At 42.1% G+C, this 18,398-nt stretch overlaps 2 protein-coding genes across 2 annotated transcripts in view; both read right to left on the bottom strand.

Moving 5' to 3' along the window:
* Positions 1-1,978: 1,978 nt before the first annotated feature.
* Positions 1,979-4,839, bottom strand: LOC121861209. Its single transcript, XM_042358877.1, has 3 exons — positions 4,830-4,839; positions 3,335-3,478; positions 1,979-3,060 (listed from the first exon to the last, which is right to left on the bottom strand). The coding sequence occupies exons 1-3, from the start codon at positions 4,837-4,839 to the stop codon at positions 2,804-2,806; spliced, it is 411 nt and encodes a 136-aa protein (XP_042214811.1). The 3' UTR covers positions 1,979-2,803.
* The window catches only part of LOC121861142, a 36,291-nt gene continuing 22,618 nt past the window's right edge, over positions 4,726-18,398 (bottom strand). Inside the window, exons 8-16 of the mRNA XM_042358737.1 lie at positions 17,576-17,787; positions 14,602-15,657; positions 13,818-13,886; positions 11,839-11,957; positions 11,472-11,745; positions 7,771-7,871; positions 7,141-7,306; positions 5,433-6,548; positions 4,726-4,979 (exon numbers count right to left, since the gene is read on the bottom strand). Coding sequence (XP_042214671.1) covers positions 4,851-4,979; positions 5,433-6,548; positions 7,141-7,306; positions 7,771-7,871; positions 11,472-11,745; positions 11,839-11,957; positions 13,818-13,886; positions 14,602-15,657; positions 17,576-17,787 — 3,242 coding nt within the window. The 3' untranslated portion in view covers positions 4,726-4,850. The remainder of the gene's footprint in view (positions 4,980-5,432; positions 6,549-7,140; positions 7,307-7,770; positions 7,872-11,471; positions 11,746-11,838; positions 11,958-13,817; positions 13,887-14,601; positions 15,658-17,575; positions 17,788-18,398) is intronic.

Below are 18,398 nucleotides of genomic sequence, written 5' to 3'. Positions count from 1 at the left end.
ACACTGTTGGCAAGTACTGGCTCTGTTACACTGTTGACAAGTACTGGCTCTATTTACACCTGTTGACAAGTACTGGCTCTGTTACACTGTTGACAAGTACTAGGCTCTGCTACACTGTTGGCAAGTACTGGCTCTGTTACAAGTACTGGCTGTTATTTACACACTGCTGGCAAAAAATGGGTCTGTTAATACTCAAGGGCAGTACATGTACTCTGTAAGCACTGGCTCTGGCTACACACTGTTGCGTACTGGGTCTGTTACACACTAAGGGCAGTACTGCATGTACCTGTAAGCACTGGCTCTGATACACACTGTTGGTAAGTACTGGGTCTGTTCTACTAAGGGCAGTAATGGGAATTTCCTGTAAGCACTGGCTAATACACACTGTTGGCAAGTACTGGGTTGTTCACAAGTACTGGGCATGCACCGGCTCCTGAATGTGCCTGAACTGCTCCAGTGTTTGTAAGTCTGTTCTTGAAACAGCTCACACTGGGTGCCGTACACTCTCTGGTGGTGTTGTAATAGTTCAGTTCACAACTCTCATTTGTAGCTTCTTCAACTTGCTGTGACAATGGGGGAGGTCATCCACCAGTTCCAGGTATGAACACTCAACTGAGTAATGACCTGGGGTGTCTATAGACCACCTTTAGTAATAGTTAGTAACTGCAGGCCTTCTTAAATAATAGTAGCAGGTAGCTGAGGTGCTGGAGTGCATGTGTTATCACCAACTGACATGTTCCTCTCTGTATAATGGTTCTGACGTTATACAGATGTTTGGTTGGTGTTATAACTCTGATTTAAAGGACAGATAACTGACTTTGGTTTAACAGGGGATTTTTTCCATTGTTGCTCAATTTAGTGAACTAGTTAGCTAAATTGAATACGTTAATACATTCACACCTACGGAGGAACCTCAGGCGCATGATGTGTACGGAGACACCTCAGACACATGATGTGTACAGAGACACTCAGACACATGATGTGTATGGAGACACCTCAGACACATGATGTGTACAGAGACACCTCAGACACATGATGTGTACGGAGACACCTCAGACACATGATGTGTACAGAGACACCCTCAGACACATGATGTGTACAGAGACACCTCCAGACACATGGTGTGTGCGTGAGACACCTCAGACACATGATGTGTACAGAGACACCTCAGACACATGATGTGTACAGAGACACCTCAGACACATGATGTGTGGAGGAACCTCAGACACATGATGTGTAATGCGGGACACCTCAGACACATGATGTGTGCGGAGACACTTTAGACACATGGTGTGTGCGGAGACCTCGGACACATGATGTGGACGGAGATACTCGGACACATGGTGTGTGCTGAGGACATCGACACATGGTGTGAAAAGAGACACCTGTGACACATGATGTGTAGGACAGGTTGTCTGATGTGTAGGGCGCCTTGGCACATGATGTGTGGAGACACCTCAGATGATGTGCCGGGGAGACCTCAGACACATGATGTGTACAGAGACACTTCAGACACATGATGTGCTAAGAGACACCCCAGACACATGATGTGTGTACAGAGACACCTCAGACACATGATGCAAGGAAATTTCAGACACACATGATGTGTGCACGGAGACACTCTGCAGACACACATGATGTGTACGGAGACACCTCAGGTACATGATGTGCACAGAGATACCCCTGTGACACATGATGTGTGCCAGAGACACTTAGACACATGATGTGTACAGAGACACTAGACACATGATGTGTACAGAGACACTCTCAGACACATGATGTAATGAGACACCCAGACACATGATGTGTATGAGACACTCAGACACATGATGTGTACAGATATACCAGACACATGAGATGTGTACAGACACCCTCAGACACATGATGTGTACAGAGACACCCCAGACACATGATGTACGGAGACACCTCAGACACATGATGTGTACGAAGACACCTCAGACACATGATGTGTACGGAGACACCTCAGACACATGATGTGTACGGAGACACCTCAGACACATGATGTGTACATGCAAACATTATTCAAGGCTTACCTTAAACTATGGGGTTCGGTGTTTGTTTGAATTTGTTCTATAATTTGCCAACTTTGTTCCAATTGCTAGCTGCCATCTGTTAACTTTATCCCACACACCACTTCCTTTCTGAGACTTATGGCATGATGTCTAAGTACAGTTGACCAAGAGGGAGCAACACACACGGTGGTGCCAGGACACAGACTGAGTGGATGTACACAAACCCCATACACCGAGTGGCATGTTTGGCGCGGAATTGAACAGAATCTCGCTTGATTTAGTGAACTAATTCGCTAAATTGAGCAAAAATAAAGAAAAGTTCGATTTACCTGAAATTTTGATTTAATGGAAAGGGGCGGCTTGAATTAAATGGTTAAATAAAAATATTCTGTATATAATAACTATGATATCGTGTACTAGCCTAACTTAAACTAACTAACTTAACACAGCAATATGGAAGACTTCTAATCTTAGATCTTTAGAAGAATATTGAAGAGTGTCATGTGCAGTACAGTGTAAGGTATTACATATCTTCTGTTTGATGACCGGCCACACACAGAGGTCATCACTACTGGTCGGTCATCACAGGAGCTGTCTAGCCACACACAGAGGTCATCACTACTGGTCAGTCATCACAGGAGCTGTCTAGCCACACACAGAGGTCATCACTCCTGGTCAGTCATCACAGGAGCTGTCTAGCCACACACAGAGGTCATCACTACTGGTCAGTCATCACAGCGGCTGTGTCTAGCCACGCCCTGAGGTCATCACTACTGGTCAGTCATCACAGCAGCTGTGTCTAGCCACGCCCTGAGGTCATCAAGCTTGCGGGTTATATTAAGGTCATCCTTGTGACTCTCAGACTTCAACATTCCTCCGTTAAGGACAAGAGACGTGCGCGGCCCAGGAGACGGGGTGTTAATGCTCTTCATAAAGGCAGGTGAGGTCTTCTCATTCACTAACAAGGTAGACTCACCGATAACTTGTGCTGGCCAGCCTGCCCGACCACCCAGAGGGACTGATAACTCTGAAACAAGTAGAAATAATAAGATAAATCAAACATATTGGTGTGTGTGTGTGTTTGGGGGAGGGGGGGAACACACACTTGCACATGATGGATAATTACAAAACTTTCAAGATAATTAACACTGTATCATACTGAATAAGATTTTTTGGTAAAGTTTCATACAGTACAATCATACATACAGTATACATAACCATTTACAGAGGAAAACAAGTTAAGTAAGATTATTGTTTATTTATAATGACCAGGACGAAAATGTAACTGGGAAACAACTTACCTCCGAAGTAATTAGTCCATCTTTGCTGTAAGTACTGGTTAACACCAGCTATCCTATCAATGGTGTGAGGACCCAGGTCAGGGACAGAGCCAGTGTTGAAATGGTCAAGTCTGAGAGAAGCTCTGGGTAACACTCTCTTATATCCTGCAAATAATAAGTAACTTTACAGTATTAATGGCACTAAACACAGTACAGTACAGTACAGTGGAGTACAGTACAGTACAGTACAGTACAGTACAGTACAATACAGTACAGTATAGTACAGTACTGTACAATATAGTACAATACAGTATAATACAATACAGCACAGTACAGTACTGTACAATACAATACAGTACAGTACTGTACAATACAGTACAGTACAATACAGTATAATACAATACAATACAATACAGTACAATACAGTATAATACAATACAATACAGTACAGTACAGTATAATATAATACAGCACAGTACAGTACAATACAGTACAATACAGTACAGTACAGTACAGTATAATATAATACAGCACAGTACAGTACAATACAGTACAATACAGTACAGTACAGTATAATATAATACAATACAGTAAAGAGTGAATTATGTAACCATGACAAAGTTAATAACAATATAAGTCATTCAACATTGTCTTGAACTAACAGACATTTGTACTGACCTGAAGAGAGAGTGTTTGATGGCATGTTATTTAACCCTCGCTCTAAGCTGGTGGTCGCCTGAGCCTGGTGTTGTCTTCCCCGCCAGAGTAATACTGAACACTCACCGCTGACTTCTTGTCGCAGCTCATCTTTGCTGTTTGGAAATTAATTGTCAGTTAATGTACACACACACACACACACACACACACACACACACACACGCTACTATTACTTTGCTGTTACTGGTATAAATCATCATACTCAAGGGGTTAAATCATCATACTCAAGGGGTTAAATCATCATACTCAAGGGGTTAAATCATCATACTCAAGGGGTTAAATCATCATACTCAAGGGTTAAATCTTCATACTCAAGGGTTAAATCATCATACTCAAGGGTTAAATCATCATACTCAAGAGTTAAATCATCATACTCAAGGAGTTAAGTGATATTACTGAAGGGGATAACTCAGTACTCAAGGGGTTAAATCATTGTACTCAAGAGTTTAATCTGTCATACTCAAGGGTTTAAATCATCATACTCAGGGGTTAAATCATCATACTCAAAGGGTTAAATCATCATACTCAAGGGGTTAAATCATCATACTCAAGGGGTTAAATCATCATACTCAAGGGGTTAAATCATCATACTCAAGGGGTTAAATCATCATACTCAAGGGGTTAAATTGTAATACTCAAGGGGTTAACATCATGCTCAAGGGGTCAACATCATACTCAAGGGGTTAAATCATCATACTCAAGGGGTTAAATTATCATACTCAAGGGGTCAACATCATACTCAAGGGGTTAAAGATGATGTTATGCATTAAACAGGTGTACTCATTAGCTCATTGACTACCTGAGGTCATATTCACTATCTTCACTGACCTAACATTTGATCAAGGCCGAAGGTGGAGTCCAGGGAGGGTGCGTTATGAGTGTGTTCGTCAGATTCTGTGTCAGATGTTAGGGACCCGCTGTGATCCGGGTGAAGGCGCCGCAAAGGTACCTGACCAAGGCAACAACATTGGTTATTATACTGTTATCTTTACCCTAAATTAACTTAACACACTCAGTTGTTCCCTCACACAGCTGTAACATACACCACTTAACACACTCAGTTGTTCCCTCACACAGCTGTAACATACACCACTTAACACACTCAGTTGTTCCCTCACACAGCTGTAACATACACCACTTAACACACTAAGTTGTTCCCTCACACAGCTGTAACATACACCACTTAACACACTCTACTGTACCCTCACACAGCTGTAACATACACCACTTAACACACTCTACTGTACCCTCACACCTCCAGTAGTATATTTACTATCATACAGATCAATACAGTGAGAATAATACACCAACACCTAGTGATCTGATAGCTGGTGTAAGTGATAACAATAATAATAACATAAAATATATATATATATTAATTTGACATTACTGAATACTGTACCTTGGGTCTTGGAGTTGCCTCGAAGTCAGTGTTCTGTCGTAGTATTTCCCTACGCATGTCCTCAGCTGTTGCCTTCAATACTTTGCGTGGATTTTTCAAACGATTTGATTTGAGGAATTTTTCTGTTTTCCTCAGAACTCTTCGACCATGTAGCAGAAGGTCATCCTCCAACCACGCCTCCCTGGGTGTGCTGGTGAGATTATTATGAGGTGAGTGGCTATCGAGGGCAGTTAATGATATACGTTTACTGTTATTATATTCTGGTAAATTATTATATTTTGCTAAAACTTGAGAAGCAAGTTTCATTTCTTCGTCGTCACTGGCTTCACTTCTGATATTTGGAGGACTAGACGTGGCACTCGAGGTTATGTCATTTGATGGCTGGCAGCTGTCCGTCACATTGGCGTTACTTTCTGTACTACTTCTATCACTCGACAATGATGGAGCGTTCTGTACGACAGTTTCAGGAGTTGTTGGTAATTTTCTCGATAACTTTTTGGCTTTTTCCGATTTGATGCGGCTGACAAGATTAGTGTATTTGTGTTTAATTTTATTGTATTTTGACTCGTGGACACAAACACTCCCGCTGCAGCAATGTGAACCACTTGACGCCAACTTCTGATTATTCAATTCTATTATTTTATTTTCCTCTGCCTTCAGTTCATCGAGTTCTCTCTCCAGGATTCTCCGTCTTTCTCTTTTCTCTCTCAAAATCTGGTGGTTTTTTCTCTCTTCTTCACTTATTCTCCTGTTATCGCTTCTTACGCTTTCATCGCGGTTCGTCCCGTTCTCTCGTACATCATCACATCTCCCTTCCGTTTTTCCCGATTCTCTCCCTTCCCTTTCCTCCTCATTATCATCGACTTCGTGTTCTAGGCTGTTCATTCGCTCTTCGTATTCAATTTTAAATTCCGTAAGTTTGTTCTCAAGTTCAGTCTTTTGAAGTGTTAGTTCAGCCTTAAAGTCAGACTTGAGTTTGGTCAGATCAAGCTCATGTTGGTCTTCTACCTCCTTCCTCATGAGTTTACATAACTCTTGCACATGTTGGAGCTCTTGTTCGTGTTGTTGTTTCATCTTAGCGAGCCTCACACTGTGGTTCTTCTTCTCCAATGTTTCCTGTATAGAATATTTATACAACTGTAACATGTATAGTATCAGAGCCTATGTCTTTTATATTAATACCAAGATGTCTCAGAATAAAATGTATACACAATGCTGCACTGATTTTTTTTTCTGTAGTCCTTGTGAACATTTGCCTAACAATGACAGCAGTATTGTCTACACTTGCTGATATGTAAAGTCTCCCACAAGTAGAAACAATGTTGTTGTAATAAATTCAAATGGTCTTTGAGACACACGTATACAATTCAGTAAGGTAATATCTTTAATTAATGAGTAAAGCAAAGACCCTAAGTTAACTACTGTACATCAATAATTGAGGAGCTCTGGACCATAATCTGCTAAGTGCTGAAATAGAAAATGGAGGAAAATGCTCAGGTAGGAATGTGTGACATACAATAGTGTTTTCAGAGGACAGTCACCCACCTGTACAGGTTCCCAATTGGTTCTCTGACTTACCCAGGGGACAGAGGAGAGGTTGAGGAATACAGTGCAATACATGACACGTTTCAGCGATATATGGCTCTTAGCGGGTTATGGAAGTCAGGGAATGAAGGCAGTAAGGAGAGATAAAGAAGGAACGCCTCACCTTCTCCTCGGCGCGCCTCGCTGCCATCTCAAGTTCCTCATCTAACTTGGCCTCGAGGATGTTGAGTTGTTTGGTGTGTTGACTTTTAATATCAAGTTCCTTCACTCTCAACACTTCTGCTAAACTGTGTTCCAACTCTGATGTTGCAGCAGATACATCATTCCTTCTGTTAAATATAGTTTACATTATAACAAATATTACCTGTGTTAACTATGTACTGTACTGTACATCACCTACAATAATACAACAAGATACAATACAGCAACACCTACAATAATACAACAGGATACAATACTGCAACACCTACAATAATACAACAAGATACAATACTGCAACACCTACAATAATACAAGATACAATACTGCAACACCTACAATAATACAACAGGATACAATACTGCAACACCTACAATAATACAACAAGATACAATACTGCAACACCTACAATAATACAACAAGATACAATACTGCAACACCTACAATAATACAACAAGAACACCTACAATAATACAACAAGATACAATACTGCAACACCTACAATAATACAACAAGATACAATACTGCAACACCTACAATAATACAACAAGATACAATACTGCAACACCTACAATAATACAACAAGATACAATACCTGGAAAGAAGTGTTGATCTTGTTGTATTTATCTTGTCCTCAGTAGTTCTCTGTTCCTGGTCATACAGCTGTCGTAGTTCTTCCTCTAATTCTTTCATCTCCTGAAGTAAACAGTACAATTAGTTCAGTACATTGATTATCTTATAACTTTTGGGTTTTTTAAGAGTAATCGCTTACCCTGGCACAGGTCATCAACGCGCAGGGCCAAGTGGGGCCTGGGGGGTGAAGGGAATAAGAGTAAAAAGAAATTAAAAATAGAAAAGAAAAAGGTTATACAGTGGTCCCTCGGTTAATGAACGCCTCGGTTAACGAATTACCTTCCATAAGAATATTCAATTCGGTTAACAAAATTCTTACAAAAATGTTTTGACATGCTTTGGCTTGCTCACCAGCTGGAAGATTAGTTCGCCAGTACAGAAATCAGTTCTAGGGCTTACATTCGTTAAAATTGGAGTAATTATCAAGAAGGTTGTACTATTCAATAATTTTCCAAGTTTTATATTAAATTTTTTAGTCATTTTAACACTTATTTAACATAATTGCAGTACAGGGAACTAGTTTTTGGTGCACCCATCAGCCACTTCACTCACCCACCAAGGCCTCAGTTTGAATCTCTGTTCAGCGGAGGAAACATCTTGCTTGTGGGTCTCTTGAACACAAGAGTATTTTTACGTTTTTACAGTACAATTATTAGTCATTCTGAAATTTATTTAACATACAGTATTGACAGTATATAGTGCAGTGAAGTGTTGATTTAAAGAAAATTTACTTTGTATGTAATTTTCGGTGAGCTGGAACCAATTACCCAAAATCCCATTGAAACAATGGTTTCGGTTAACAAAATTTTCGGTTAACTTTTACTTTTATCCTCTTCGCCACTGATCGGCTCGTTAGCCGCTTGGGCGATCGGTCACGTCTCGGATTACTTTTCATTTTCATTTATCTTTTTTACCAAAAGATCGTCTCGCTAGCCACCCGGGCGATCGGTCACGTCTCTGTCACGCACTGTTGGCAAGTACTGGGCATGTACTGGCTCTGTTACACACTGTTGGCAAGTACTGGGCATGTACTGGCTCTGTTACACACTGTTGGCAAATACCGGGCATGCACCGGCTCCTGAATGTACTTGAACCCGCTCCAGTGTTGGTCAAGTCTTGTCTTGAAAGAGCTCGCACTCGGTGCCGTCACAACACTCTCTGGTAGATTGCTCCAAGAGTTTACAACCCTCACTCCGAAAAAGTTTGCCCTAACAGTTTTCTGGACTTGTGGCTTCTTCATTCTTGAGCTGTGACCCCTTGTGGGGCGAGCGTCCGCCAGCTCCAAGTAAGGACACTCAACTGAGTAGTGCCCTCTGAGATGCTTATACACCTCAACTAGGTCCCCCCTTGCCCGTCTGAAGTATAAGCTAGGCAAGTTCAGGCTCTCCAAACTCTCAGGGTAGCTGAGGTGCCGAAGTGCAAGCACCAGTCTGGTGGCCCTCCTTTGATTATTTTCAACCAACTGACAGTCCCTAACATATCTCGGGGACCAGATGGGGTGACAGTACTCCAGATGGGGAAGCACTTCACTCCTGAAGATCGTTACGAGGGACGGACCGTCTAGATATCTGAACGACCTTCTTATAAGACCCAATAATTCATTTGCTTGATTTACCTTCTTCTCGCAATGGCCCGAGAACTTCAGCTCATTGTCAACATACACACCGAGGTCCTTCTCACATACAGTCGCAACTAGTGCAGTTTCTTCATCCTGTTGGGACATATGATACGCCTCCTTACCATTGGTACGCCCCAGGTGCATCCTCTTACACTTCGTGACATTGAATCTCAGCAGCCATTCCTTCGACCATTCCTGGAGCCCACAGAGGTCCTTCTGCAGCTCTTCACAGTCAGCTTGGTTCTTAATTTCCCGGAATAACTTAGCGTCATCGGCAAACATTTGTATGGAGGAGTGTACAACGTCAGGCATGTCATTTATGAAACAAACAAACAACAGCGGGCCCAATACACTGCCCTGTGGTACCCCACTTGTGACAGGTACAGATGATGATTTCGTTCCATTAATCACCACACACTGCTTGTGGTCATGTAGAAAGTCTTCTATCCACGCTAGGACATTTCTCCGAATTCCGTACCCTTCCAGTTTGATTTTCAGCCTTTCATGGGGTAGGCTGTCGAAAGCCTTGGCAAAATCTAGGTAAATATTGTCGATATTACCACCCAGTTCCAGAATATGGGTCCAAATATCCAATACCTCGAGCAATTGTGTTAAGCAGGAGCGCCCCGGCATAAAACCGTGTTGGCAATCCTTTACAAGATTGTTTCGCATTAGATGTTCCATTGCGGCATCTCTGATAATACTCTAAAGTACTTTACATATTATGCTGGTCAGGCTCACCGGTCTATAGTTGTTCGTGGAGTGCCGATCGCCCTTGCAATCGCCTCATTCACCTTGACTATGCAGCCAGGGCAATACTAGCAACAGCCATTATGCTTTACGGCAGTTCGTAACTTCCTAAACGTTGCATTAGTTAGGCCTATATCCTCCATATCCGACGTCTCCCTTCAGTAGTCACACATCATACTCATGGTTGTTGTTGTTGTGGGGGGGGGGGTGCAGACTGTGTAGATTACACCTATTTAAAAAATTAAAGAGAGAAAAAGTACTTAGCTACTCTCTGTTGCCTATAGAGTTGTCGTCTGCGACTGCGTACACTGTATCTCCCTGTGAATGGTTTATTGTAGGCACAGTTTCAGTCCTTGAGAAAGCACACAATCAAAATAAAATTTAAAGTCTCTGTGGCACCTATAACTCGACTTGGTTTCAGCTGACACGGTGCCTTTCCAGCTTGCTTGCTAGTTAGCGCTCATTTTAAGTTCCGAACGACCTTCTGGAACGAATTGTGTTCGTTAACCAAGGGACCACTGTATTAATCTACACTACGAAGATGCCGGAAAACCAGCTTTTTAAAGTGAGACAGATTGTATGAGTATGGAAACACAGAAGAAGGCAGAGCATTCCACAGTTTGGCTGTGTAAGGAATGAAGGATGTACTATAACGGGTTATTATAGTGTGACCGACATCCACAGAGAAACGGTGGGCACCGCGGGAAAGACGAGTGTTACGATCCCATAGCCTTGCCGACAGTACACAGGATGCCAAATCCACGGAATATTGCCCGTTAAAGTACCTGTAAAAGAGAGAGATAACAAGCAACATTGTGGTGAAGAGAAAGGGAAGAGAGATTGTCAACTAAAGGAGGAGAGTTAATAAGACGAAATACCTTTGATTCCACCCTATCTAACAGTTGAAGAGCCACCCCAGATATGAGAGCAGTACTCCAAGTTAAGACGAATGAATCCCTTATATACTTGAAGCAACTGCTCAGGAGTGAAGTAACTGCGGCATCTGTACAGCATTCCCAACTTTTGGGAGGCAGCTTTAGCTATGTTGAGGATGTGTGGCTTCCATGATATATTAGAGGAAATGGTGAGGCCTAGCATATCTATTTTAGAATTTGGCAGAATGATTACGTCCTGAAAAGTGACTGGTGGGAGATCATCTAATTTAGGTTAGGTTAAAGTTAGGTTTGGTTAGGTAAATATTTGGTTAGGATAGGTTAGTTTAGCATTAGGTTAGGTTAGGTTAGTTTAGCATTAGGTTAGGTGTATTATGAACACGTCATTAAAGAACAACTGACCTCCTCATGATCTTTTTGTAATGTGTTCTTAACTTGCTGTAGATCTTGAACAAATAGCAATTTCATCTCCTCAAACTGTTCATTGTTCTTCTCCTCAAGTTCTTTCGTCAGTTTGTTCTTCTTCTCTGTGTTCTCCTTCAGTAAACTGTTCCTCAAGACCTCAATGTTCTTCTTGTTCTCTTCTTCAAGTTGTAACTGAATCCGTCTCTTGTTCTCAACCATTTTCTTTTTTTCTTCTTCATGAAATTTTTGAATAAAATTTTTGTGTTCAGTCCTGTGAAAATACAAAGTTAATGAACAATTTTATACAGTAAGTACAATTTAATTTTATAGTTGTACAGTACTGGGGAGCGTTAACAATACTAACTTGATCTTTTCCTGCGTGGCCTGAGACTCCTTACTAAGCTTCCCTCGGAGGGCTGCCACCTCCACTGCTAACACGTCTAGCATCTTCTTCTCTTCAACCTCTAATACCTTGGCTACAGTCTGAGGGAGGAGGGAAGGTGTGAGGTACAGTAATATAGTGTTACAGTCTGAGGGAGGGAGGGAAGGTGTGAGGTACAGTAATATATTGTTACAGTCTGAGGGAGGGAGGGAAGGTGTGAGGTACAGTAATATGTTGTTACAGTCTGAGGGAGGAGGAAGGTGTGAGGTACAGTAATATATTGTTATAGTCTACAGTAATATATTGTTACAGTCTGAGGGAGGAGGGAAGGTGTGAGGTACAGTAATATATTAGTCTGAGGGAGGAGGAAGGTGTGAGCAGTAATATATTGTTACAGTCTGAGGGGAGGAGGGAAGGTGTGAGGTACAGTAATATATTGTTATAGTCTGAGGGAGGAGGGAAGGTGTGAGGTACAGTAATATATTGTTACAGTCTGAGGGAGGAGGGAAGGTGTGAGGTACAGTAATATATTGTTATAGTCTGAGGGAGGAGGGAAGGTGTGAGGTACAGTAATATATTGTTACAGTCTGAGGGAGGAGGGAAGGTGTGAGGTACAGTAATATATTGTTACAGTCTGAGGGAGGAGGGAAGGTGTGAGGTACAGTAATATATTGTTATAGTCTGAGGGAGGAGGGAAGGTGTGAGGTACAGTAATATATTGTTACAGTCTGAGGGAGGAGGGAAGGTGTGAGGTACAGTAATATATTGTTACAGTCTGAGGGAGGAGGGAAGGTGTGAGGTACAGTAATATATTGTTATAGTCTGAGGGGAGGGAGGGAAGGTGTGAGGTACAGTAATATATTGTTACAGTCTGAGGGAGGAGGGAAGGTGTGAGGTACAGTAATATATTGTTACAGTCTGAGGGAGGGAGGGAAGGTGTGAGGTACAGTAATATATTGTTACAGTCTGAGGGAGGAGGGAAGGTGTGAGGTACAGTAATATATTGTTACAAGTCTGAGGGAGGGAAGGTGTGAGGTACAGTAATATATTGTTAGGGAGGAGGGAAGGTGTGAGGTACAGTAATATATTGTTACAGTCTGAGGGAGGGAAGGTGTGAGGTACAGTAATATATTGTTACAATCTGAGGGAGGGAAGGTGTGAGGTACAGTAATATATTGTTATAGTCTGAGGGAGGAGGGAAGGTGTGAGGTACAGTAATATATTGTTATAGTCTGAGGGAGGAGGGAAGGTGTGAGGTACAGTAATATATTGTTACAGTCTGAGGGAGGGAAGGTGTGAGGTACAGTAATATATTGTTACAAAAGGTAGATCTGAACACAAGTTACAAGAAGATAAATTAAATTACAGTTTAATATTTATTTATTGGATAAGGTAGAATATACTTTAACTCTTACTGATATTAAAACTAAGAGGAAACTGAAGGTTGGCACTGTACAGGTAGGATTAACACTGTACTAGTAGGATTAGCACTGTACAGGTAGGATTAGCACTGTACAGGTAGGATTAACACTTTACTGGCAGGATTAGCACTGTACTAGTAGGATTAGCACTGTACAGGTAGGATTAGCACTGTACAGGTAGGATTAGCACTGTACAGGTAGGATTAGCACTGTACTGGTAGGATTAGCACTGTACAGGTAGGATTAGCACTGTACAGGTAGGATTAGCACTGTACAGGTAGGATTAGCACTGTACAGGTAGGATTAGCACTGTACAGGTAGGATTAGCACTGTACAGGTAGGATTAGCACTGTAGAGGTAGGATTAGCACTGTAGAGGTAGGATTAACACTTTACTGGCAGGATTAGCACTGTACAGGTAGGATTAGCACTGTACAGGTAGGATTAGCACTGTACAGGTAGGATTAGCACTGTACAGGTAGGATTAGCACTGTATAGGTAGGATTAGCACTGTACAGGTAGGGTGTTAGCAGTGACTCACCATGGTATTGTCTTGATGCACTCTTGACTCTTGATGTGAACAATTTCCATCATTTACACTATATTCTTCCTGTCAATTGTTGAGTCATTTTAGTAACTGTCAATACATTATAAGTGTCCTCATTATAAGTGGTCAAATAATTGTGGACCTTCTTGTAAAAAGTGCCCACAGTTAAGAGGATCCTAAGGTTTAAATCCTTCAATCTTTGGGAGTACAAGTGTTTGATATTCCCACCCACCTCACATGTCATCCTTCTCACCCACACTATGTATGCTCAGAACCTGTGTCCACACACGTTATTTTGAAGTGCTCCAACAACTATAATTATCAACTTGTTGTGTCTTTGGTGACGTTGGTGGACTACTTTTTGTAACCATCAGCTCCAAACCAAAGCAAGGTGGTGTAGTGGCTTAAAGGAAGTGCAGTAGCTGTGGGATGGACGTGTTGTGAGAAAAGTGATGAGCATGAGTCAATGAACCACTGTCACTAGAATGAGTGTGTGAGTGTGTGGTTAGGTAACCTGCGTCACATCAACACACCGACCCCAAGCAACTTTAATTACCTTAAATAAGTTGTAAAGCTAAATAATATCATAAAATAATGTGTAATTAAAAGTTTAACCAATGTTTCTTAGGTGTATATATCAATGTTAGAAGATACCAGTGGCTTTTTTCTGGTCCCTATTAGCCACTTATAATGAGGACCTCCTGAATTAGTTTATATCCATAAGCTTTAGTTCAAACAAAGATTATTATTACCATACAGTAAGGTAAAGTAGACTCACTTCACTTTCTGCATCATTCACCAAGAGCTTTGTCAAGTTAACTGTGACATTCTTCACCATCCCTGAAGGCGCCGATGCCTCGGGTCTTCCTCTGTCAGTACTGCCTGAAGGTGCCGATGCCTCGGGTCTTCCTCTGTCAGTACTGCCTGAAGGTGCTGATGCCTCGGGTCTTCCTCTGTCAGTACTGCCTGAAGGTGCTGACACCTCGGGTCTTCCTCTGTCAGTACTGCCTGAAGGTGCTGATGCCTCGGGTCTTCTTCTGTCAGTACTGCCTGAAGGTGCTGATGCCTCGGGTCTTCCTCTGTCAGTACTGCCTGAAGGTGCTGATGCCTTGGGTCTTCCTCTGTCAGTACTGCCTGAAGGTGTTGATGCCTCGGGTCTTCCTCTGTCAGTACTGACAGTGTCATGACTATCATCTCTGTTGTCGTTTCTTCCGCTAAGTTTAGCAACAACACGATCCATTGGGTTAGTCTTTCTGTTCCTGGCTCCTCCTTCCAGCTCCAGTTTGCGCTGCTCGTGTGGTCGAGCTTCCTGTCTCTGAGACTCTTCAGTTTTCGTTGGCAGGGTTGAAGAAGGTTTACCTCCCTCAACAACCTTATCTATCTTGGTCTCTTTTGTGGCTGCTGTGGACGGAGTTGAGCTGGTGTGAGGAGTTGCCAGTTTGAGATTTCCTGTTTGAGATTCCTGAGTATTTGGCTTAATGCCTCCAGACACCTGAGTCGCAGCTGACTTAGGTCTGCTCTGAGGAACTTGAGCGGCATGTAGCGTCGTCCCCTTACTGGCATCTTGTTGCTTTACTGCTGCACCTCCTTTAGTCTCCTCTTTCTGCTTCCTAAAGTCTTTGAGAGGATCACGACTATCCTGAACTACTCTGGCAGAAGATTTGACTGTGTTCGCACCGACCCAGGGGTCAGGGCCGTGAGGCAGAGGGTTGAGTTTATGTGAGGGAGGCTGAGAGGTGAGTTGCAGTAGGTCAGCGGCATCATTCAGCATGAAGCCACACTCTTCACTGTCATCATCAATAACACCCCGGGCTCTCAGGATGGCCTCTTCTTCCTGCAGTTAATTAAGTCAATTAACATTAAATACATTACTAATATAAACAAAATATTAATGTATCAGAATCTATGAAAACACACACACACACACACGCACGGATGCACGGACGCGCACACACACACACACACACACACACACAAATATAAATATATATATATATATAAACAGTATTTTCTTTCTGTTTGTAAAAGCTATCAATACTTATTAATGTGTGGGGAGTAAGGAGGGCAGTCCATGTAGTAGCATGGAGTGTATCTGTTGTGTGTGGTGAGAGTGTTGGACACAGGGAGACCTTACATGTGTACAGTACCTCATCTATACTGAACACAACCTACACCACTGACAGTGCCACTTAACGTATTCAAATGATTCACAGTTCAAGAGAGCGAGTCACAACAACTCGTATCCTCCTCGTGCACTTAAGTTGACCGATCGACATCTTCCATGAGCTCACAGACCGCTTACAATCTAGGAAGCCTATGGCCAACGAGAATTGTGCGCCGACCCGTATAAACGCTCACGACGGGAGACTCGCCTCCCCACCTCAGTGTTGACACATTACTTGGTTTACTCAGGACCTTATTTACTGCCCAATATCTTGACGTCTTTTTCTCTTTCATACATCAGGTGAGGTAACATGAGCCACTGCTCTAGGGTATTGTCTCACCTGGACTAGCAGTAAACACTCCTTCCAGTGCACCTCTGAGTGAGGTGACTCCCCAGTTTTTCATATATTATTTATATTGTTTGTATAACCTCAACTCAGAACTGGTTTAATGCTCTATGTTTTTAAGCTTCATGTTAACAGTTTCTGCTGAATTTATTGTTTTTTGTTATAGACTTAAGTGTAAATAATTATAGTCATTGTATTGTAGTGGACGTCTCCCCTACAAACTAACTGCGTAGCAGCCCACCACCTGCTATCACATTCCAATGTGCCGCCTTCCCTAGCAACCAACCAGATGTTACCGTATCTTAGCAACGAAACTATTCACCGGCTACTTCTCGGGTTTTCCCACCATGACTCATAGCGGCTGCTGCGGAGTATATAAGCTCTGTCTCTCCCTTGAGATTCAGTCTGACCAATCTTCTTGAACAAGCAACACCTCCTCCTCTGCCGCTGCCTGGCGACCCTCGCCTCTCCTCCGCCTGCCTGGCGGTCCTCGCTCCCGCCAGCGAGCATGTCCTTCTCTGAGCTTCCTCACCAACCAACTCTCATTCTGCCCATTTTCCTGAACAAGCAACATCTCCTCCAGCAAGCTCCACGCTGTTAACATTTCATTCAACCAGGAGGCCAGCAACAGGCAACATCTTCTCTAACGAAGCTCCTGCACATCTACCTCCTTCAACAAGCTACTCACCGCACGTCTCTACCAAGCAGCCCCTCACCACACAGCACCTCCAGCACCAGACTGTCTATCATATAACTTATATATTATACAAGAAAACTACATTAGAGTTTCCTTCCATCCTGAGTGCTAGACCACATTAATATCTCGATACCCCTACTATACTTACTCATTTACCTCACCACATTAACCCTTGAGGAAAGTAATAATATTTGAGACGTTACTTGACCATCTCTTGGTCATTACACTCTTGGCCTCATACAATAAACACCATATAATCTTGGGTTCTTTGCTCATTGACAACTTTCATATCTAACACTAACCTAAAGTTACCTAACATAACCCAACCTAACCTAACGTAACCTAACCTAAAATAATCCAACCTAACCTAACATAACATAACGTACCCTAACGTAACTTAACCTAAAATAACCCAACCCAACCTAACGTAACATAACATAACCTAACCTAATGTAACCTAACCTAACCAAACGTAACGTCACCTTGTACCCCGAGAAGACATGCACAGTGAAAAAAGTGAGACTATTTCAGGTTTATATACGTACTGGGTCATCTGCCTCACTGTCAAATTCTTCCTCTTCTTCATATTCATATTCATCTTCTCCTTCTTCCTCTTCCTCCTCCTCCTCTTCCTCCTCAAACTCCTCTTCCTCATCAAATTCTTCCTCGGATGAATGGAACTCCAGTTCATCAGTCTTGAAGTCAAAGCGGATATTCTTCGTTTCTCTAGACTGTGTGAGTAACAGTCTATCAACACCTGGAAATAATGACTCACTCAGTCTACAATACACTCAGCCTACAATAAACTGTTTATTAGGTATACACTCAGTCTATAATACACCCAGTCTACAGTACACTCAGTCTACATACATTCAGTCTACAATACACTGTTTATTATACACTCAGTCTACAATACACTCAATCTTCAATCCACTCAGTCTACAATACACTAATTATTATACACTCAGTCTACAATAAACTGCTTATTATACACTCAGTCTACAATAAACTGCTTATTATACACTCAGTCTACAATACACTCAGTCTACAATGCACTCAGTCTATCACACACAGTTTATCATACACTCAGTCTACAATACACTCAATTTACAATACTCAGTCTACAATACACTCAGTCTACAATGCACTCAGTCTACAATACACTCAGTCTATCACCACACTTTGTCTATTATACACCAAGTCTTTCACACACTCAGTCTATCACACACAGTCTACAATACACTCAGTCTATCGCACAGGACAGTCTACAATATACTCAGTCTATCACACAAACAGTCTACAGTACACTCAGTCTATCATAGACTCATTCTATCGCACACACAGTCTACAATACACTCAGTCTATCAC

The sequence above is a fragment of the Homarus americanus genome, unplaced genomic scaffold (assembly GCF_018991925.1).
Source record: "Homarus americanus isolate GMGI-L3 unplaced genomic scaffold, GMGI_Hamer_2.0 scaffold320, whole genome shotgun sequence".
NCBI classification, from domain to species: Eukaryota; Metazoa; Arthropoda; class Malacostraca; order Decapoda; family Nephropidae; genus Homarus; species Homarus americanus.
This window is presented reverse-complemented; position numbering and strand designations above follow the sequence as displayed.

Bases quoted from the DNA above. Each gene is read 5' to 3' on its own strand.
- LOC121861209 (XM_042358877.1), bottom strand. The intron at 3,061-3,334 runs GTAAGTTGTTTC...TACTTGTTTCAG, and splicing joins ATGGACTAATTACTTCGGAG to AGTTATCAGTCCCTCTGGGT.